Raw genomic sequence first — 22582 nt, 5'->3', positions numbered from 1 at the left:
TTATGTCATGCAATAAAATGCAAAATAATTACTTAAAAATCATACCAATGTGATTTTCTGGATTTTTGTTTTAGATTCCGTCTCTCACAGTTGAAGTGTACCTATGATAAAAATTACAGACCTCTACATGCTTTGTAAGTAGGAAAACCTGCAAAATCGGCAGTGTTTCAAATACTTGTTCTCCCCACTGTATGTTACATGATTTATTCTCAACCTATTTTTCACTGTTTCTAAACGGGTTCCAGAGAAGTAAGAGGAACTTGATATGTCTGTTTACTTTACACTTTCAGTATCAATGTGCTACTAACGTGTCAAGATGTGGATTAGGAAACTATCCACATACAGGTGCCACAAGTTGAGCCACTCCCCGTGGATACAGTACGTTTCTACGAACTGGTGTATACACCATGCCTATAGACCATGCCCACTAAAGTTAATGATCACACCTCTCCTTTTAAACTGAGGTGTGAGAGATGTGCGTCATTTACTTGAGCTGAGGTCGAGGTGAGACACATTCAGTTGAGCAGTAGTCTTCTTCGCGGTGGTTTCCATTGATACTAATATCAGATAAAGAATACTAACAAGACATCATAGAAAGAGAATACCAGACTAGTAATGGCTGCAGTTTCCTTGTCCAGATCTCAGAGAATGTTCAGGAACTTGTCTCTGATCCTATTGAGTGGATCAGTCTCTCTGCTCCTGTGGATGGCTCTCAGACGTCCGCTGGGCTCAGACAGGGGTCCTCTCCCCGCTACAGACCTCCTCCCCTCGGACTACGCTGCCGACCTGCAGGCCTGCTCAGCCATAATCCGAGGAGACATGGAGGGTCTGGAGAGGGAGCAGCTCAGCCTCCTGCTGAAGACCAAGAAGAAGCAGCAGCTGCTTTCAGAGGAGTTCTACCACAATGTAACTCAGGACTGTCAGAGGTACGTTGCAGACAGAGGGTTCATCACCGTTCCTCTGAGCCAGGAGGAAAAGGAGTTCCCCATCGCCTACTCCATGGTCATCCACGAGAAGATTGAGATGTTTGAGAGGCTCCTGCGTGCTTTGTACACTCCTCAGAACGTCTACTGCGTCCACATCGACCAGAAATCATCAGAGGACTTCAGGAGTGCAGTGAGAGCTATTGTTTCCTGCCTACCCAATGTGTTTGTGGCCAGTAAGATAGAGAGCGTGATCTACGCCTCCTGGTCCAGAGTGCAGGCTGACCTGAACTGTATGGAGGACCTGCTAAAGTCACCTGTCCAGTGGAGGTACCTTCTCAACACCTGTGGAACCGACTTCCCCATTAAGACCAACGCTGAGATGGTTCAGGCCCTCAAGCTGCTGAACGGAAAGAACAGCATGGAGTCAGAGGTCACCAACGACTACAAGAAGGGCAGATGGCTGTTCCACCACAACGTCACCAACACTGTGGTCAGGACAGAGGTTAAGAAGACCCCTCCACCAATCAACACCCCCATGTTCTCTGGCAACGCCTACTTTGTGGTATCCAGAGCCTTCGTCCGTCACGTGATGAAGAGTCAGGAGGTCCGGGTTCTGCTGGAGTGGGAGAAGGACACCTATAGTCCTGATGAACACCTGTGGGCCACTCTGCAGCGCATGCCCGCTGTCCCAGGCTCCAACCCCCCCAACAGTAAGTTCCAGCAGTCTGATATGAACTCCATGGCCAGGGTAGTGAGGTGGAGCTACCTGGCTGGGGATGTGAGGAGCGGAGCCCCCTACCCCCACTGCTCCGGGACCTACAGGAGAGCTGTGTGTGTCTATGGAGCTGGAGACCTGCAGTGGCTCCTAAACCAACACCACCTTATTGCTAACAAGTTTGACCCTGAGGTGGATGATGTGGCGATCAGGTGTCTGGAGTCATACCTGCGCTTTAAAGCAACGTACAGTGTATCAGTAAGGACAGTGGAATCTGGGAATATCTTACAAAAACTATGAAAGGTTGTAAATACAATCGTGTAGCTGTTTTTACCCCTTTAACTCTATTCTCAAACGGCTAGAGCGTGTTTTATTTCTGATTATACTGTATATTTCTGATGTTAATGTAAGAGGGTTGTAAATAAAATGTAGTTTTTCTTAGATGTTGAGGTTGCACTGTATCGTTGTGATTGCTATGAATATTCCAGACATACACCCTCCTGTAGTCTTTAATTAGTACTGCATCTAGTCCAATGACTAGTTTCACTGAACACATCAATTCTGTAACAGTTATACCATCGTTATTACTGTTCTACATGTAGTCAACAATGCCAGGCTATAAAGTTGTAAGTGACGACTGCATCATATTGAGGGGAGAATGGATGGGGCCATGTATCGCAAGATCTTGGCCAAAAAACTCTTTCCCTCAGTAAGAGCATTGAAGATGGGTCGTGGCTGGAAACACACAGCCAGGGTAACTAAGGAGTGGCTCCGTAAGAAGCATCTCAAGGTCCTGGAGTGGCCTAGCCAGTCTCCAGACCTGAACCCAATAGAAAATCTTTGGAGGGAGCTGAAAGTCTGTGTTGCCCAGCGACAGCCCCGAAACCTGAAGGATCTGTAGAAGGTCTGTTTGTAGGCCAAAATCCCTGCTGCAGTGTGTGCAAACCTGGTCAAGAACTACAGGAAACATATGATCTCTGTAATTGCAAACAAAGGTTTCTGTACCAAATATTAAGTTCTGCTTTTCTGATGTATCAAATACTTATGTCATGCAATAAAATGCAAAATAATTACTTAAAAATCATACCAATGTGATTTTCTGGATTTTTGTTTTAGATTCCGTCTCTCACAGTTGAAGTGTACCTATGATAAAAATTACAGACCTCTACATGCTTTGTAAGTAGGAAAACCTGCAAAATCGGCAGTGTTTCAAATACTTGTTCTCCCCACTGTATGTTACATGATTTATTCTCAACCTATTTTTCACTGTTTCTAAACGGGTTCCAGAGAAGTAAGAGGAACTTGATATGTCTGTTTACTTTACACTTTCAGTATCAATGTGCTACTAACGTGTCAAGATGTGGATTAGGAAACTATCCACATACAGGTGCCACAAGTTGAGCCACTCCCCGTGGATACAGTACGTTTCTACCAACTGGTGTATACACCATGCCTATAGACCATGCCCACTAAAGTTAATGATCACACCTCTCCTTTTAAACTGAGGTGTGAGAGATGTGCGTCATTTACTTGAGCTGAGGTCGAGGTGAGACACATTCAGTTGAGCAGTAGTCTTCTTCGCGGTGGTTTCCATTGATACTAATATCAGATAAAGAATACTAACAAGACATCATAGAAAGAGAATACCAGACTAGTAATGGCTGCAGTTTCCTTGTCCAGATCTCAGAGAATGTTCAGGAACTTGTCTCTGATCCTATTGAGTGGATCAGTCTCTCTGCTCCTGTGGATGGCTCTCAGACGTCCGCTGGGCTCAGACAGGGGTCCTCTCCCCGCTACAGACCTCCTCCCCTCGGACTACGCTGCCGACCTGCAGGCCTGCTCAGCCATAATCCGAGGAGACATGGAGGGTCTGGAGAGGGAGCAGCTCAGCCTCCTGCTGAAGACCAAGAAGAAGCAGCAGCTGCTTTCAGAGGAGTTCTACCACAATGTAACTCAGGACTGTCAGAGGTACGTTGCAGACAGAGGGTTCATCACCGTTCCTCTGAGCCAGGAGGAAAAGGAGTTCCCCATCGCCTACTCCATGGTCATCCACGAGAAGATTGAGATGTTTGAGAGGCTCCTGCGTGCTTTGTACACTCCTCAGAACGTCTACTGCGTCCACATCGACCAGAAATCATCAGAGGACTTCAGGAGTGCAGTGAGAGCTATTGTTTCCTGCCTACCCAATGTGTTTGTGGCCAGTAAGATAGAGAGCGTGATCTACGCCTCCTGGTCCAGAGTGCAGGCTGACCTGAACTGTATGGAGGACCTGCTAAAGTCACCTGTCCAGTGGAGGTACCTTCTCAACACCTGTGGAACCGACTTCCCCATTAAGACCAACGCTGAGATGGTTCAGGCCCTCAAGCTGCTGAACGGAAAGAACAGCATGGAGTCAGAGGTCACCAACGACTACAAGAAGGGCAGATGGCTGTTCCACCACAACGTCACCAACACTGTGGTCAGGACAGAGGTTAAGAAGACCCCTCCACCAATCAACACCCCCATGTTCTCTGGCAACGCCTACTTTGTGGTATCCAGAGCCTTCGTCCGTCACGTGATGAAGAGTCAGGAGGTCCGGGTTCTGCTGGAGTGGGAGAAGGACACCTATAGTCCTGATGAACACCTGTGGGCCACTCTGCAGCGCATGCCCGCTGTCCCAGGCTCCAACCCCCCCAACAGTAAGTTCCAGCAGTCTGATATGAACTCCATGGCCAGGGTAGTGAGGTGGAGCTACCTGGCTGGGGATGTGAGGAGCGGAGCCCCCTACCCCCACTGCTCCGGGACCTACAGGAGAGCTGTGTGTGTCTATGGAGCTGGAGACCTGCAGTGGCTCCTAAACCAACACCACCTTATTGCTAACAAGTTTGACCCTGAGGTGGATGATGTGGCGATCAGGTGTCTGGAGTCATACCTGCGCTTTAAAGCAACGTACAGTGTATCAGTAAGGACAGTGGAATCTGGGAATATCTTACAAAAACTATGAAAGGTTGTAAATACAATCGTGTAGCTGTTTTTACCCCTTTAACTCTATTCTCAAACGGCTAGAGCGTGTTTTATTTCTGATTATACTGTATATTTCTGATGTTAATGTAAGAGGGTTGTAAATAAAATGTAGTTTTTCTTAGATGTTGGGGTTGCACTGTATCGTTGTGATTGCTATGAATATTCCAGACATACACCCTCCTGTAGTCTTTAATTAGTACTGCATCTAGTCCAATGACTAGTTTCACTGAACACATCAATTCTGTAACAGTTATACCATCGTTATTACTGTTCTACATGTAGTCAACAATGCCAGGCTATAAAGTTGTAAGTGACGACTGCATCATATTGAGGGGAGAATGGATGGGGCCATGTATCGCAAGATCTTGGCCAAAAAACTCTTTCCCTCAGTAAGAGCATTGAAGATGGGTCGTGGCTGGAAACACACAGCCAGGGTAACTAAGGAGTGGCTCCGTAAGAAGCATCTCAAGGTCCTGGAGTGGCCTAGCCAGTCTCCAGACCTGAACCCAATAGAAAATCTTTGGAGGGAGCTGAAAGTCTGTGTTGCCCAGCGACAGCCCCGAAACCTGAAGGATCTGTAGAAGGTCTGTTTGTAGGCCAAAATCCCTGCTGCAGTGTGTGCAAACCTGGCCAAGAACTACAGGAAACATATGATCTCTGTAATTGCAAACAAAGGTTTCTGTACCAAATATTAAGTTCTGCTTTTCTGATGTATCAAATACTTATGTCATGCAATAAAATGCAAAATAATTACTTAAAAATCATACCAATGTGATTTTCTGGATTTTTGTTTTAGATTCCGTCTCTCACAGTTGAAGTGTACCTATGATAAAAATTACAGACCTCTACATGCTTTGTAAGTAGGAAAACCTGCAAAATCGGCAGTGTTTCAAATACTTGTTCTCCCCACTGTATGTTACATGATTTATTCTCAACCTATTTTTCACTGTTTCTAAACGGGTTCCAGAGAAGTAAGAGGAACTTGATATGTCTGTTTACTTTACACTTTCAGTATCAATGTGCTACTAACGTGTCAAGATGTGGATTAGGAAACTATCCACATACAGGTGCCACAAGTTGAGCCACTCCCCGTGGATACAGTACGTTTCTACGAACTGGTGTATACACCATGCCTATAGACCATGCCCACTAAAGTTAATGATCACACCTCTCCTTTTAAACTGAGGTGTGAGAGATGTGCGTCATTTACTTGAGCTGAGGTCGAGGTGAGACACATTCAGTTGAGCAGTAGTCTTCTTCGCGGTGGTTTCCATTGATACTAATATCAGATAAAGAATACTAACAAGACATCATAGAAAGAGAATACCAGACTAGTAATGGCTGCAGTTTCCTTGTCCAGATCTCAGAGAATGTTCAGGAACTTGTCTCTGATCCTATTGAGTGGATCAGTCTCTCTGCTCCTGTGGATGGCTCTCAGACGTCCGCTGGGCTCAGACAGGGGTCCTCTCCCCGCTACAGACCTCCTCCCCTCGGACTACGCTGCCGACCTGCAGGCCTGCTCAGCCATAATCCGAGGAGACATGGAGGGTCTGGAGAGGGAGCAGCTCAGCCTCCTGCTGAAGACCAAGAAGAAGCAGCAGCTGCTTTCAGAGGAGTTCTACCACAATGTAACTCAGGACTGTCAGAGGTACGTTGCAGACAGAGGGTTCATCACCGTTCCTCTGAGCCAGGAGGAAAAGGAGTTCCCCATCGCCTACTCCATGGTCATCCACGAGAAGATTGAGATGTTTGAGAGGCTCCTGCGTGCTTTGTACACTCCTCAGAACGTCTACTGCGTCCACATCGACCAGAAATCATCAGAGGACTTCAGGAGTGCAGTGAGAGCTATTGTTTCCTGCCTACCCAATGTGTTTGTGGCCAGTAAGATAGAGAGCGTGATCTACGCCTCCTGGTCCAGAGTGCAGGCTGACCTGAACTGTATGGAGGACCTGCTAAAGTCACCTGTCCAGTGGAGGTACCTTCTCAACACCTGTGGAACCGACTTCCCCATTAAGACCAACGCTGAGATGGTTCAGGCCCTCAAGCTGCTGAACGGAAAGAACAGCATGGAGTCAGAGGTCACCAACGACTACAAGAAGGGCAGATGGCTGTTCCACCACAACGTCACCAACACTGTGGTCAGGACAGAGGTTAAGAAGACCCCTCCACCAATCAACACCCCCATGTTCTCTGGCAACGCCTACTTTGTGGTATCCAGAGCCTTCGTCCGTCACGTGATGAAGAGTCAGGAGGTCCGGGTTCTGCTGGAGTGGGAGAAGGACACCTATAGTCCTGATGAACACCTGTGGGCCACTCTGCAGCGCATGCCCGCTGTCCCAGGCTCCAACCCCCCCAACAGTAAGTTCCAGCAGTCTGATATGAACTCCATGGCCAGGGTAGTGAGGTGGAGCTACCTGGCTGGGGATGTGAGGAGCGGAGCCCCCTACCCCCACTGCTCCGGGACCTACAGGAGAGCTGTGTGTGTCTATGGAGCTGGAGACCTGCAGTGGCTCCTAAACCAACACCACCTTATTGCTAACAAGTTTGACCCTGAGGTGGATGATGTGGCGATCAGGTGTCTGGAGTCATACCTGCGCTTTAAAGCAACTTACAGTGTATCAGTAAGGACAGTGGAATCTGGGAATATCTTACAAAAACTATGAAAGGTTGTAAATACAATCGTGTAGCTGTTTTTACCCCTTTAACTCTATTCTCAAACGGCTAGAGCGTGTTTTATTTCTGATTATACTGTATATTTCTGATGTTAATGTAAGAGGGTTGTAAATAAAATGTAGTTTTTCTTAGATGTTGGGGTTGCACTGTATCGTTGTGATTGCTATGAATATTCCAGACATACACCCTCCTGTAGTCTTTAATTAGTACTGCATCTAGTCCAATGACTAGTTTCACTGAACACATCAATTCTGTAACAGTTATACCATCGTTATTACTGTTCTACATGTAGTCAACAATGCCAGGCTATAAAGTTTTATAACATTATATATACATACTTGGTGTATGAGGGAATGACAAACCCTATGTGTATATATGACTAGTGTGCCTGGAGTCTTTCATGATTTTTAGGGCCTTCCTCTGCACCACTACCTGCTATGACAACTGCTCGGCCTCCGACCGCAAGGCACTACAGAGGGTAGTGCGTACGGCCCAGTACATCACTGGGGCCAAGCTTCCTGCCATCCAGGACATCTATACCAGGTGGTGTCAGAGGAAGACCATAAAAATTGTCAAAGACTCCAGCCACCCTAGTCATAGACTGTTCTCTGTGCTACCGCACGGCAAGCGGTACCGGAGCACCAAGTCTAGGTTCAATAGGCTTCTAAACAGCTTCTACCCCAAGCCATACGACTGCTGAACAGCTTCTACCCCCAAGCCATACGACTGCTGAACAGCTTCTACCCCCAAGCCATACGACTGCTGAACAGCTTCTACCCCCAAGCCATACGACTGCTGAACAGCTTCTACCCCCAAGCCATCAGACTGCTGAACAGCTTCTACCCCCAAGCCATACGACTGCTGAACAGCTTCTACCCGCAAGCCATACGACTGCTGAACAGCTTCTACCCCCAAGCCATATGACTGCTGAACAGCTTCTACCCCCAAGCCATACGACTGCTGAACATCTAATCAAATGGCTACCCAGACTATTTGCACCCCCCCCACCCCCCCATTTACACTGCTGCTACTCTGTTATCTATGCATTGTCACTTTAATAACTTTACCTACATATTACATAAATTACCTTGACTAACCGGTGCCCCGTCTACAGCCTCGCTATTGTTATTTTACTGCTGCTCTTTCATTATTTGTTACTTTTATTTATATTCTTCTTAAAATGGCATTATTGGTTAGCGCCTGTAAGTAAGCATTTCACTGTAAGGTCTACACCTGTTGTATTCGGTGCATGCGACAAATAAAAGCTGATTTGATTTATGTATTTTATATATACACGCACACATACACTGAACTATAATTAATATAAAACCAACATGCAACAATTTCAATGATTTTAATATAGTTCATAGAAGAAAATCAGGTTGTGAGGTCTGTTGGAAGTACTTCCACATTCTCTAAAACGACATTGGGAAGCAGCTTGTGGTAGAGAAATTAACATTCAACATTCACTCTGGAAATAGCTCATTCCTGCAGTCAGCATGCCAATTGCACGCTCCCTCAAAACTTGAGACATTTGTGGCATTGTGTTGTGTGACAAAACTGCACATTTTAGAGTGGCCATTTATTGTCCCCAGCACAAGGTGCACCTATGTAATGATCATGCTGTTTAATCAGCTTCTTGATATGCCACACCTGTCAGGTGGATGGATTATCTTGGCAAAGGAGAAATGCTCACTAACAGATGTAAAACTTTGTGCTCACAATTTGAGGGAAATAATATTTTTGTGCGTATGGAAAATGTCTGGGATCTTGTACTTCAGCTCATGAAACCAACACTTTACATGCTGAGTTGATATATTTTGTTCAGTATATTTATATATAGATTGAACAGAAATCTGCCATTCAGCACACGCCTTTATGCAAAGTGGGTTTAGTCAGAAATGTTCTAACTTACTCATTTAGAAGCAGCTCATCTTCTCTGTGTTTTAATTAAAGCCTCTCTAATGTAAAACAATATCTTAAGTAACACCAAGGTATTAAGGCAGCTTTTTCATTTGACTCCTCATTTAAGAGTCGTTTTTTTTGTTGGAACCATGCCATTTTTTACTGTAGAATACCGAAGACATGATTGTAACTAATTTGAGTCAAACATGAAACTAAACCCAGTCTTACCATGTAATGTATTGTTAGTATAGTATATCATGTATTAACAATATGTTTTGTATGCCAACTACTGTGGTAAGTATGTGTGTTTTTCTGTTGTACTTAATTCTTCCTAATGAATAAAGACACATTTGGATGTGGATTTTTACTTTAGAGAAATAATGTACAAGAACGTCCCCTCCAAAAACACTTGACAAAAACCAACATCCTGATTGACAGTAAGACTGGTATCACATTTCAGCATCAACCAATATCTCTTTAGGTTCTCTGTTTTCACAACATATACCTTGTTGTCGCTACAGACAGACAGAATCTGGTCCTTCCAGACAGATGACAGTAACTTTTTCATGTAGGATTCTTTCAAAGACATTAGCAGTAAACCGTTTCCAGGTCATGCAAAACCTGCAGTAAAGAGTTTCATGGTGCTGTGAAACCTGCTCTATTTAACATCACTCTGTGGGGTCATGTGACCTAAAATAAGGATAAAAAAAAAAAAAACATAAAAATATATATTAATCTTTGTCCTTTCTCACCTGTTGAATATAAATATATATTTAAATGTAATGAAGAACAAGCATCAACCCTCAGTAACAGAGTGCCTTAAATACATTGCAGATACAAAAAGTAACTATGACATCAACATTTCTATGTTTGGCTTGATACATAAAAGGTTACAGAGCAAGGTGGAGAGATTGACCAGAGAGAGAGTGGGTTGCAACAATGAGTGGGAGAGAGAGGGTTGCAACAATGAGAGAGGGAGAGAGAGGGTTGCAAAAATGAGAGAGGGAGAGAGAGTGTTGCAAAAATGAGAGAGGGATGCAACAATGAGAGAGGGAGAGAGAGGGTTGCAACAATGAGAGTGGGAGAGAGATGGTTGCAACAATGAGAGAGGGAGAGAGAGGGTTGCAACAATGAGAGTGGGAGAGAGAGGGTTGCAACAATGAGAGAGGGATAGAGAGGGTCGTAACAATGACAAACGGAGAGTTAGAGGGTTGTAACAAAGTAACAGGGAGAATGGTCTCAGAAAGGTACTTATCTTCTCTTACACCTGGGCTAGCTCTCAAAGTCTCTCAAGTTGCAACACACATTATCAACAGTAAAGGCTGATCAGCTGTGGTTCTGAACATTCGTCATCAGTCTGGAGCTGTGCAGGGCAGACAGAACAGAGCTAGCAAGCCGCCCAGGTAGTCTTACTCTGTCTCTGGCATGGCTGCCATCTCCACTCTGACGGGTTTCTCCTGGTCGAGCCTGTGGAAAGAGAATAATCGTCAGAGCTCTGGGACTGGAACCAAACCCCTAACTGGCCTCCACTATACTAAGTAGAACACCATGAGGACTGGAACCTAACCAACCTCCACTATACTAAGAAGTAAACACGGTCAGGACTGGAACCAAACCCCTAACTGACCCCCACTATACTAAGTAGAACACTGAGTACTGGAACCAAACCCCTAACCGACCTCCACTATACTAAGTAGAACACTGAGTACTGGAACCAAACCCCTAACTGACCCCCACTATACTAAGTATAACACCAAGAGGACTGGAACCAAACCCCTAACCGACCTCCACTATACTAAGTAGAACACTGAGTACTGGAACCAAACCCCTAACTGACCCCCACTATACTAAGTATAACACCAAGAGGACTGGAACCAAACCCCTAACTGACATCCACTATACTAAGAAGTAGAACACCATGAGGACTGGAACCAAACCCCTAACCGACCTCCACTATACTAAGTAGAACACTGAGTACTGGAACCAAACCCCTAACTGACCCCCACAATACTAAGTATAACACCATGAGTACTGGAACCAAACCCCTAACTGAACCCCACTATACTAAGAAGTAGAACACCGTGGGGACTGGACCCTAACAGTCGTGGCCAAAAGTTTTATAAATATAAATTTTCACAAAGTCTGCTGCCTCAGTTTGTATGATGGCAATTTGCATATAGTCCAGAATGTTATGAAGAGTGATCAGATGAATTGCAATTAATTGCAAAGTCCCTCTGTGCCAATTAAATGAACTGAATCCCCACAAAACATTTCCACTGGATTTCAGCCCTGCCACAAAAGGACCAGCTGACATCATGTCAGTGATTCTCTTGTTAACACAGGTGTGAGTGTTGACGAGGACAAGGCTGGAGATCACTCTGTCATGCTGATTGAGTTCGAATAACAGACTGGAAGCTTCAAATGGAGGGTGGTGCTTGGAATCATTGTTCTTCCTCTGTCAACCATGGTTACCTGCAATGAAACACATGCCGTCATCATTGCTTTGCACAAAAAGGGCTTCACAGGCAAGGATATTGCTGCCAGTAAGATTGCACCTAAATCAACCATTTATCGGATCATCAAGAACTTCAAGGAGAGCGGTTCAATTGTTGTGAAGAAGGCTTCAGGGTGCCCGAGAAAGTCCAGCAAGCGCTAGGGCTGTCTCCTAAAGTGGATTCAGCTGCGGGATCGGGGCACCACCAGTACAGAGCTTGCTCAGGAATGGCAGCAGGCAGGTGTGAGTGCATCTGCACGCACAGCGAGGTGAAGACTTTTGGAGAATGGCCTGGTGTCAAGAAGGCAGCAAAGAAGCCACTTCTCTCCAGGAAAAACATCAGGGACAGACTGATATTCTGCAAAAGGTACAGGGATTGGACTGCTGAGGAGGTAAAGTCATTTTCTCTGATGAATCCCCTTTCCGATTGTTTGGGACATCCGGAAAAATGCTTGTCCGGAGAAGACAAGGTGAGCGCTACCATCAGTCCTGTCTCATGCCAACAGTAAAGCATCTTGAGACCATTCATGTGTGGGGTTGCTTCTCAGCCAAGGGAGTGGTCTGACTCACAATTTTGCCTAAGAACACAGCCATGAATAAAGAATGGTACCAACACATCCTCCGAGAGCAACTTCTCCCAACCATCCAGGAACAGTTTGGTGACGAACAATGCTTTTTCCAGCATGATGGAGCACCTTGCCATAAGGCAAAAGTGATAAATAAGTGGCTCTGGGAACAAAACATTGATATTTTGGGTGCATGGCCAGGAAACACCCCAGACCTTAATCCCATTGAGAACTTGTGGTCATTCCTCAAGAGGCGGGTGGACAAACAAAACCCCAAGACTCCAAGCAATGACTATGCAAGAATAGGCTGCCATCAGTCAGGTCTTGAAAAAGAGGGGTCAACACTGCAAATATTGACTCTTTGCATCAACTTAATTTAATTGTCAATAAAAGCCTTTGACACTTATGAAATGCTTGTAATTATACTTCAGTATTCCATAGTAACATCTGACAAAAATATCTAAAGACACTGAAGCAGCAAACTTTGTGGAAATTAATATTAGTGTCATTCTCAAAACATTTGGTCATGACTGTAGAGAGAATGATTTATTTCAGCTTTTATTTCTTTCATCACATTCCCAGTGGGTCAGAATTTTACATACACTCAATTAGTATTTGGTAGCATTACCTTTACATTGTTTAATGCAGTCTGTCACAGAGATATACTACATAGACCTACTATTTAATGCAGTCTGGTATAGAGATATACTACATAGACCTACTATTTAATGCAGTCTGGTATAGAGAGATAGACCTACTCTTTAATGCAGTCTGGTATAGAGATATACTACATAGACCTACTCTTTAATGCAGTCTGGTATAGAGATAGACCTACTCTTTAATGCAGTCTGGTATAGAGATATACTACATAGACCTACTCTTTAATGCAGTCTGGTATAGAGATATACTACATAGACCTACTCTTTAATGCAGTCTGGTATAGAGATAGACCTACTCTTTAATGCAGTCTGGTATAGAGATATACTACATAGACCTACTCTTTAATGCAGTCTGGTATAGAGATAGACCTACTCTTTAATGCAGTCTGGTATAGAGATATACTACATAGACCTACTCTTTAATGCAGTCTGGTATAGAGATATACCTACTCCTTAATGCAGTCTGGTATAGAGATATACTACATAGACCTACTCTTTAATGCAGTCTGGTATAGAGATATACTACATAGACCTACTCTTTAATGCAGTCTGGTATAGAGATATACTACATAGACCTACTCTTTAATGCAGTCTGGTATAGAGATAGACCTACTCTTTAATGCAGTCTGGTATAGAGATAGACCTACTCTTTAATGCAGTCTGGTATAGAGATATACTACATAGACCTACTCTTTAATGCAGTCTGGTATAGAGATATACTACATAGACCTACTCTTTAATGCAGTCTGGTATAGAGATAGACCTACTCTTTAATGCAGTCTGGTATAGAGATAGACCTACTCTTTATTGCAGTCTGGTATAGAGATATACTACATAGACCTACTCTTTAATGCAGTCTGGTATAGAGATATACTACATAGACCTACTCTTTAATGCAGTCTGGTATAGAGATAGACCTACTCTTTAATGCAGTCTGGTATAGAGATATACTACATAGACCTACTCTTTAATGCAGTCTGGTATAGAGATATACTACATAGACCTACTCTTTAATGCAGTCTGGTATAGAGATAGACCTACTCTTTAATGCAGTCTGGTATAGAGATATACTACATAGACCTACTCTTTAATGCAGTCTGGTATAGAGATAGACCTACTCTTTAATGCAGTCTGGTATAGAGATATACTACATAGACCTACTCTTTAATGCAGTCTGGTATAGAGATAGACCTACTCTTTAATGCAGTCTGGTATAGAGATAGACCTACTCTTTAATGCAGTCTGGTATAGAGATATACTACATAGACCTACTCTTTAATGCAGTCTGGTATAGAGATATACCTACTCCTTAATGCAGTCTGGTATAGAGATATACTACATAGACCTACTCTTTAATGCAGTCTGGTATAGAGATATACCTACTCCTTAATGCAGTCTGGTATAGAGATATACTACATAGACCTAATCTTTAATGCAGTCTGGTATAGAGATATACCTACTCCTTAATGCAGTCTGGTATAGAGATATACTACATAGACCTACTCTTTAATGCAGTCTGGTATAGAGATATACTACATAGACCTACTCTTTAATGCAGTCTGGTATAGAGATATACCTACTCTTTAATGCAGTCTGGTATAGAGATATACTACATAGACCTACTCTTTAATGCAGTCTGGTATAGAGATATACTACATAGACCTACTCTTTAATGCAGTCTGGTATAGAGATATACCTACTCTTTAATGCAGTCTGGTATAGAGATAGACCTACTCTTTAATGCAGTCTGGTATAGAGATATACTACATAGACCTACTCTTTAATGCAGTCTGGTATAGAGATAGACCTACTCTTTAATGCAGTCTGGTATAGAGATATACTACATAGACCTACTCTTTAATGCAGTCTGGTATAGAGATAGACCTACTCTTTATTGCAGTCTGGTATAGAGATATACTACATAGACCTACTCTTTAATGCAGTCTGGTATAGAGATATACTACATAGACCTACTCTTTAATGCAGTCTGGTATAGAGATATACCTACTCTTTAATGCAGTCTGGTATAGAGATATACTACATAGACCTACTCTTTAATGCAGTCTGGTATAGAGATAGACCTACTCTTTATTGCAGTCTGGTATAGAGATATACTACATAGACCTACTCTTTAATGCAGTCTGGTATAGAGATATACTACATAGACCTACTCTTTAATGCAGTCTGGTATAGAGATAGACCTACTCTTTAATGCAGTCTGGTATAGAGATATACTACATAGACCTACTCTTTAATGCAGTCTGGTATAGAGATATACCTACTCCTTAATGCAGTCTGGTATAGAGATATACCTACTCCTTAATGCAGTCTGGTATAGAGATATACCTACTCCTTAATGCAGTCTGGTATAGAGATATACCTACTCCTTAATGCAGTCTGGTATAGAGATATACCTACTCCTTAATGCAGTCTGGTATAGAGATATACCTACTCCTTAATGCAGTCTGGTATAGAGATATACCTACTCTTTATTGCAGTCTGGTATAGAGATATACTACATAGACCTACTCTTTATTGCAGTCTGGTATAGAGATATACTACATAGACCTACTCTTTAATGCAGTCTGGTATAGAGATATACTACATAGACCTACTCTTTAATGCAGTCTGGTATAGAGATATACTACATAGACCTACTCTTTAATGCAGTCTGGTATAGAGATAGACCTACTCTTTAATGCAGTCTGGTATAGAGATATACTACATAGACCTACTCTTTAATGCAGTCTGGTATAGAGATATACCTACTCTTTAATGCAGTCTGGTATAGAGATATACTACATAGACCTACTCTTTAATGCAGTCTGGTATAGAGATAGACCTACTCTTTAATGCAGTCTGGTATAGAGATATACTACATAGACCTACTCTTTAATGCAGTCTGGTATAGAGATATACTACATAGACCTACTCTTTAATGCAGTCTGGTATAGAGATAGACCTACTCTTTAATGCAGTCTGGTATAGAGATATACTACATAGACCTACTATTTAATGCAGTCTGGTATAGAGATATACTACATAGACCTACTCTTTAATGCAGTCTGGTATAGAGATAGACCTACTCTTTAATGCAGTCTGGTATAGAGATATACTACATAGACCTACTATTTAATGCAGTCTGGTATAGAGATATACCTACTCTTTAATGCAGTCTGGTATAGAGATATACTACATAGACCTACTCCTTAATGCAGTCTGGTATAGAGATAGACCTACTCTTTAATGCAGTCTGGTATAGAGATAGACCTACTCTTTAATGCAGTCTGGTATAGAGATATACTACATAGACCTACTCTTTAATGCAGTCTGGTATAGAGATAGACCTACTCTTTAATGCAGTCTGGTATAGAGATATACTACATAGACCTACTCTTTAATGCAGTCTGTTACAGAGAAACTACATAGACTTACTCTTTAATGCAGTCTGGTATAGAGATATACCTACTCCTTAATGCAGTCTGGTATAGAGATAGACCTACTCTTTAATGCAGTCTGGTATAGAGATATACTACATAGACCTACTCTTTAATGCAGTCTGGTATAGAGATATACCTACTCCTTAATGCAGTCTGGTATAGAGATATACTACATAGACCTACTCTTTAATGCAGTCTGGTATAGAGATATACCTACTCCTTAATGCAGTCTGGTATAGAGATATACTACATAGACCTACTCTTTAATGCAGTCTGGTATAGAGATATACTACATAGACCTACTCTTTAATGCAGTCTGGTATAGAGATATACCTACTCCTTAATGCAGTCTGGTATAGAGATATACTACATAGACCTACTCTTTAATGCAGTCTGGTATAGAGATATACTACATAGACCTACTCTTTAATGCAGTCTGGTATAGAGATAGACCTACTCTTTAATGCAGTCTGGTATAGAGATAGACCTACTCTTTAATGCAGTCTGGTATAGAGATATACTACATAGACCTACTCTTTAATGCAGTCTGGTATAGAGATATACTACATAGACCTACTCTTTAATGCAGTCTGGTATAGAGATAGACCTACTCTTTAATGCAGTCTGGTATAGAGATATACTACATAGACCTACTCTTTAATGCAGTCTGTTACAGAGAAACTACATAGACTTACTCTTTAATGCAGTCTGGAATAGAGACGTATTCCATAGGAACCAGTTCAGAAAGGTCTGTCAAGTTGAACACAAATTGGATCTTCTGGCTGAACTTTGAGCTGAAACAAGGAAAGCAGAAGACATTTAGGGAATGATCTGATAGGTCTTTATTTTCCAACATCTTAATTATGAAAACATAGAGGCACCTACTGTACCTTTTGAAAGGTTATTACCTACCTCAGGAAGTGTTTGGTGACGGTTATGAAGAAGAGTTATAACACTTGACCACCTACCTTATAAAGGGTTTGGTGAGGGCCAGGAGGGTGCGGATAAACCAGGAGGGGTGGACGATAATCAACGACTTCAAATTCTTCCTTAACCTGAAAGAGGAGAAAGGGCATGTCCTTAGTGAACATCCAATGGTTCGGCAATGGGCATCCCCGGCTGCTTGGGCAATGGGCATCCCCGGCTGCTTAGGCAATGGGCATCCCCGGCTGTTTAGGCAATGGGCATCACCAGTTGCTTAGGCAATGGGCATCACCAGTTGTTTAGGCAATGGGCATCATAAATAGGCCATAGTGGTGAAAATAATTACAATTTAGCAATTAAACACGGGAGTGATAGATGTGCAGAAGATGTGCAAGTAGAGATACTGGGGTGCAAAAGAGCAAGAACCTAAATAACAATATGGGGATGAGGTAGTTGGGTGGGTTATTTACAGATTGGCTGTGTACAGGTACAGTGATCGGTAAGCTTCTCTGATAGCTGATGCTTAAAGTTAGAGAGGGAGATGTAAGTCTCCAGCTTCAGTGATTTTTGCAATTCGTTCCAGTCATTGGCAGCAGAGAACTGGAAGAAAAGGCGGCCAAAGGAAGTGTTGGCTTTGGGGGTGACCAGTAAAATACACCTGCTGCAGTGCATACTACAGGTGGGTGTTGCTATGGTGACCAGTGAGCTGAGATAAGGCGGTATCTTTACCTAGCAAAGACTTGTAGATGACCTGGAGCCAGTGGGCTTGGCGACGAATATGTAGCGAGAGCCAGCCAACGAGAGCATACAGGTCACAGTGTATACAGGTAATTCGTAGTATATGGGGCTTTGGTGACAAAACGGATGGCACTGTGATAGACTACATCCAGTTTGCTGAGTAGAGTGTTGGAGGATATTTTGTAAATGACATCGCAGAAGTCAAGGATTGGTAGGATAGTCAGTTTTACGAGGGTATGTTTGGCAGCATGAGTGAAGGATGCTTTGTTGCGAAATAGGAAGCCGATTCTAGATTTAATTTTGGATTGGAGATGTTTAATGTGAGTCTGGATGGAGAGTTTACAGTCTAACCAGACACCTAGGTATTTGTAGTTGTCCACATATTCTAAGTCAGAACGGTCCAGAGTAGTGATGCTAGTGGGGCGGGCGGGTAAGGGCAGCAGTCGGTTGAAGAGCATGCATTTAGTTTTACTAGCGTTTAAGAGTAGTTGGAGGCCACGGAAGGAGAGTTGTATGGCATTGAAGCTCGTCTGGAGGTTAGTTAACACAGTGTCCAAAGAAGGGCCAGATGTATACAGAATGTTGTCGTCTGCGTAGAGGTGGATCAGAGAATTACCAGCGGCAAGAGCGACATCATTGATGTATACAGAGAAAAAGTCAGCCTGAGAATTGAACCCTGTGGCACCTCTATAGAGACTGCCAGAGGTCCGGACAACAGGCCCTCTGATTTGACACACGGAACTCTATTTGATAAGAAGTTGGTGAACATGGCGAGGCAGTCATTTGAGAAAGGATATTGTGTACGCCGATAAGAATACGGTGATTGACAGAGCCGAAAGCCTTGGCCAGGTTGATGAAGACGGCTGCACAGTACTGTCTTTTATCGATGGCGGTTATGATATTGTTTAGGACCTTGAGCGTGGCTGATGTGCACCCATGACCAGTTCGGAAACCAGATTGCATAGTGGAGAAGGACCGGTGGGATTCGAAATGGTTGGTGATCTGTTTTTTAACTTTTAACTAAGATTTTAGAAAGGCAGGGTAGGATAGATAGATATAGGTCTGTAGCAGTTTGGGTCTAGAGTGTCTCCAACATTGAAGAGGGGAATGACCGCGGCAGCTTTCCAATCTCAGGCAATATGAAAGAGTTTGAACAGGCTAGTAATAGGGGTTGCAACAATGGACTTTACACACATACACCACTTATCTTAACGGTGTATGTTGTGGTAGAGTAGTGTGTTGTATTGTAGATATGTTGTGGTAGAGCAGTGTGTTGTAATGTAGATACAGTTGAAGTCAGAAGTTTACATACACTTAGTATAGAGTCATTAAAACTCATTTTTCAACCACTCCACAAATTTCTTGTTAACCTCTCTGCGCACGGTACCCGGTAGAGGGATGAAATTCGACAACATACGGTGATCGCTACATAAATAGTCATCTTGCTAATCCAACTGCGTTGTCAGATTTAAAAAAGGATTTACTGCGAAAGAATACGGTGCGATTATCTGAGGATAGAGCCCCATAAAAAACAACTATTTCAACCAGCACAGGCGTAACAAAATCACAAACTGTAATAAAATAAATGGTTTACCTTTGACGATCTTCCTCTGTTTGCAATCCCAATGCTCATTGTTACACAATGAATTGTCTATTGTTTGATCAAATCCGTTTTTATAGCCTAACACGAAACATTTTGTGAACCGCTTGTGTAGTGAATTCCGTCTCATTCCATTTGACGACATTCCAGGTAAATCACCCACACAGAACGTGACTTTTCCAGTCATGTTTGGTTTCACTGCAATCAACTGGGTTGTTTGTAACACAATCAAAATGATGGGCCATTTAGCGGGACGTATTGACTGAAAGAAACCGATTTGAAGACAACAAGTAATGACATCACAAAGCACCAATGATATGACCACTGTTTGGTTGATTGACAGTATTTTAACCCAATGACCACTGATCGTCTTGAAATCTAGCTGGGTAGATAGCCAATGAGCTGAGGTAAATGTTAATATGCAATGGTTGTGTTGGAAGACCAACCCATGTCGTAAACTCCGGTGTAAAGAGAGTCATTCGCTATTGAAGTTTTATTCAGGGAAGGAGCTACGCATTTTACGCACAGCGTTGTTTTGGTAAACACGCAGATTCAGCTGTTTATATATCAATCAGTATGGCGACTAAGTCAGGGAAAGCTAAATCTGAGTCTAGATATACAGATGTACACACAATTTTAGAAGAAATTGATTGGAAAAGTGAGACAGATTGTTGTAGGACGATTCATTTAGTGATTCCCAAGTGGAGGAATATTTTTTGAGAGGACACTGTTGTAGCCACTGTGTATAATCGTAACGGTGCCTGCAGAAGAGGAACAATGTCACCGTTTTGGACTGGTAAGTTCTACTCATGCTAATGCCCTTGTTAGAAATTAATAATATAGCTCCAGGGTGGCGCCAGCTGTGCCACCAGAGACTCTGGGTTCGCGCCCAGGCTCTGTCGTAACCGGCTGTGACCGGGAGGTCCGTGGGGTGACGCACAATTGTCCCAGCGTCGTCCGGGTTAGGGAGGGCTTGGGCGGTAGGGATATCCTTGTATCATCGTGCACCAGCGACTCCTGTGGCGGGCCGGGCGCAGTGCGCGCTAACCAAGGTTGCCAGGTGCACGGTGTTTCCTCCGACATATTGGTGCGGCTGGCTTCCGGGTTGGATGCGTGCTGTGTTAAGAAGCAGTGCGGCTTGGTTGGGTTGTGTATCGGAGGACGCATGACTTTCAACCTTAGTCTCTCCCGAGCCCCTACGGGAGTTGAAGCGATGAGACAAGGTAGTAGCTACTAAACAATTGGATACCACGAAATTGGGGAGAAAAGGGGGTAAAATTTAAAATAAAAAATAAAAAATTAATAGTACAAAATATTATTTGTGATTTTTTTAAATTTTAGAAGCAATATCTAAAAATGTAATGTGATGAAATGATGTAATGAACTGTAATGAAAAGTGATGAAATGTGTCTGCTGCCCCACCCCAACCGACATGAAATAGCATATTTGAGGCTGTTGAGGGGAGAGCAGGCCCACAACAATGGCCAAAGTGAAATGGAGACAGTAGATACAGCTGGTCTATTGTAATATAATAAAGACAGTAGATCTAGCTGAAATGTCCTAATATAAAAGAGACCGTAGATCGTAGATCTATAATAATATATTATATATATATATATATATATATCTGTTTATTATACCTCAGCATCACAATATTGTATAGAGCTTTGGCAAAGTGGTTATATCCTTCCTGTTTGGCCCTGTCCGGGGGTCTCATCGGATGGGGCCACAGTGTCTCCTGTCCCTCCTGTCTCAGCCTCCAGTATTTATGCTGCAGTAGTTGATGTGTCGGGGGGCTACTGGGTAACTGGGTAATAGGTCTACTGGGTAACTGGGTAATAGGTCTACTGGGTAACTGGGTAACTGGTCTACTGGGTAACTGGTCTACTGGGTAACTGGTCTACTGGGTACCAGAGTAACTGGTCTACTGGGTAACTGGTCTACTGGGTACCAGAGTAACTGGTCTACTCGGTAACTGGTCTACTGGGTAACAGAGTAACTGGTCTACTGGGTAACTGGTCTACTGGGTAACAGAGTAACTGGTCTACTGGGTAACTGGTCTACTGGGTAACTGGTCTACTGGGTACCAGAGTAACTGGTCTACTGGGTAACAGGTCTACTGGGTAACTGGTCTACTGGGTAACTGGTCTACTGGGTACCAGAGTAACTGGTCTACTGGGTAACTGGTCTACTGGGTAACTGGTCTACTGGGTAACTGGTCTACTGGGTAACTGGTCTACTGTGTACCAGAGTAACTGGTCTACTGGGTAACTGGTCTACTGGGTACCAGAGTAACTGTGCTACTATGTCTCACCTGCGGTCGATCTGCTGATAGCACTTCCTGAGCCAGCCCACACTGGGCATCTTCTTCCTGGACGTGGCGCCGTTCAGATACACTATCATATAGTTCTCTGCTACCAAGAGCTCCAAAGTGCCGATCACATACCTGATAACACACAACAACAGAGAGGGGTGAGGGTTAGGTTACAGAGAGGGGTGAGGGTTAGGTTACACAGAGGGGTGAGGGTTAGGTTAAAGAGAGGGGTGAGGGCTAGGTTAAAGAGAGGGGTGAGGGTTAGGTTAAAGAGAGGGGTGGGGGCTAGGTGACAGAGAGGGGTGAGGGTTGGGATAAAGAGAGGGGTGAGGGTTAGGATAAAGAGAGGGGTGAGGGTTAGGATAAAGAGAGGGGTGAGGGTTAGGTTAAAGAGAGGGGTGAGGGCTAGGTGACAGAGGGGTGAGGGTTAGGTTAAAGAGAGGGGTGAGGGTTAGGTGACAGAGAGGGGTGAGGGTTAGGTGACAGAGAGGGGTGAGGGTTAGGATAAAGAGAGGGGTGAGGGTTAGGATAAAGAGAGGGGTGAGGGTTAGGTGACAGAAAGGGGTGAGGGTTAGGTGGCAGAGAGGGGTGAGGGTTAGGTGGCAGAGAGGGGTGAGGGTTAGGT

The 22582-nt window shown here is 43.5% G+C and overlaps 4 protein-coding genes across 9 annotated transcripts in view; 3 read left to right on the top strand and 1 right to left on the bottom strand.

The window, feature by feature from the left end:
* Positions 1-435: 435 nt before the first annotated feature.
* Positions 436-2097, top strand: LOC118945827 (beta-1,3-galactosyl-O-glycosyl-glycoprotein beta-1,6-N-acetylglucosaminyltransferase 3-like). Its single transcript, XM_036969463.1, has one exon. It carries the CDS (start codon positions 616-618, stop codon positions 1939-1941), a length of 1326 nt encoding a protein of 441 aa, XP_036825358.1. The 5' UTR covers positions 436-615; the 3' UTR covers positions 1942-2097.
* Positions 2098-3023: 926 nt separating this feature from the next.
* On the top strand, positions 3024-4994 carry LOC110514559 (beta-1,3-galactosyl-O-glycosyl-glycoprotein beta-1,6-N-acetylglucosaminyltransferase 3-like). Its single transcript, XM_021593898.2, has one exon. It carries the CDS (start codon positions 3299-3301, stop codon positions 4622-4624), a length of 1326 nt encoding a protein of 441 aa, XP_021449573.2. The 5' UTR covers positions 3024-3298; the 3' UTR covers positions 4625-4994.
* Positions 4995-5801: 807 nt separating this feature from the next.
* LOC110514560 (beta-1,3-galactosyl-O-glycosyl-glycoprotein beta-1,6-N-acetylglucosaminyltransferase 3) lies at positions 5802-7795 on the top strand. The gene has a single exon (XM_021593899.2). It carries the CDS (start codon positions 5982-5984, stop codon positions 7305-7307), a length of 1326 nt encoding a protein of 441 aa, XP_021449574.2. The 5' UTR covers positions 5802-5981; the 3' UTR covers positions 7308-7795.
* Positions 7796-9066: 1271 nt separating this feature from the next.
* bnip2 (BCL2 interacting protein 2) overlaps positions 9067-22582 on the bottom strand; it is a 71337-nt gene continuing 57821 nt past the window's right edge. Inside the window, exons 7-11 of one of the 6 annotated variants that reach the window (XR_005040871.1) lie at positions 21958-22089; positions 17350-17436; positions 16912-17175; positions 16681-16714; positions 16216-16331 (exon numbers count right to left, since the gene is read on the bottom strand). Coding sequence is in view for 1 of the 6 variants with exons in the window: in XM_036968714.1 (XP_036824609.1) it covers positions 10632-10689; positions 17077-17175; positions 17350-17436; positions 21958-22089 (376 nt within the window). In the remaining 5 variants the exon portion in view is untranslated. Of the gene's footprint in view, positions 10690-13010; positions 13037-16215; positions 16332-16680; positions 16715-16834; positions 16869-16911; positions 17176-17349; positions 17437-21957; positions 22090-22582 lie in introns of those variants that run through there. The other 5 variants (XR_005040874.1, XR_005040875.1, XR_005040872.1 and 2 more) reach the window with 5 other exon arrangements.

This window comes from Oncorhynchus mykiss, chromosome 30, assembly GCF_013265735.2.
Source record: "Oncorhynchus mykiss isolate Arlee chromosome 30, USDA_OmykA_1.1, whole genome shotgun sequence".
In the NCBI taxonomy this organism is placed as follows: Eukaryota; Metazoa; Chordata; class Actinopteri; order Salmoniformes; family Salmonidae; genus Oncorhynchus; species Oncorhynchus mykiss.
This window is presented reverse-complemented; position numbering and strand designations above follow the sequence as displayed.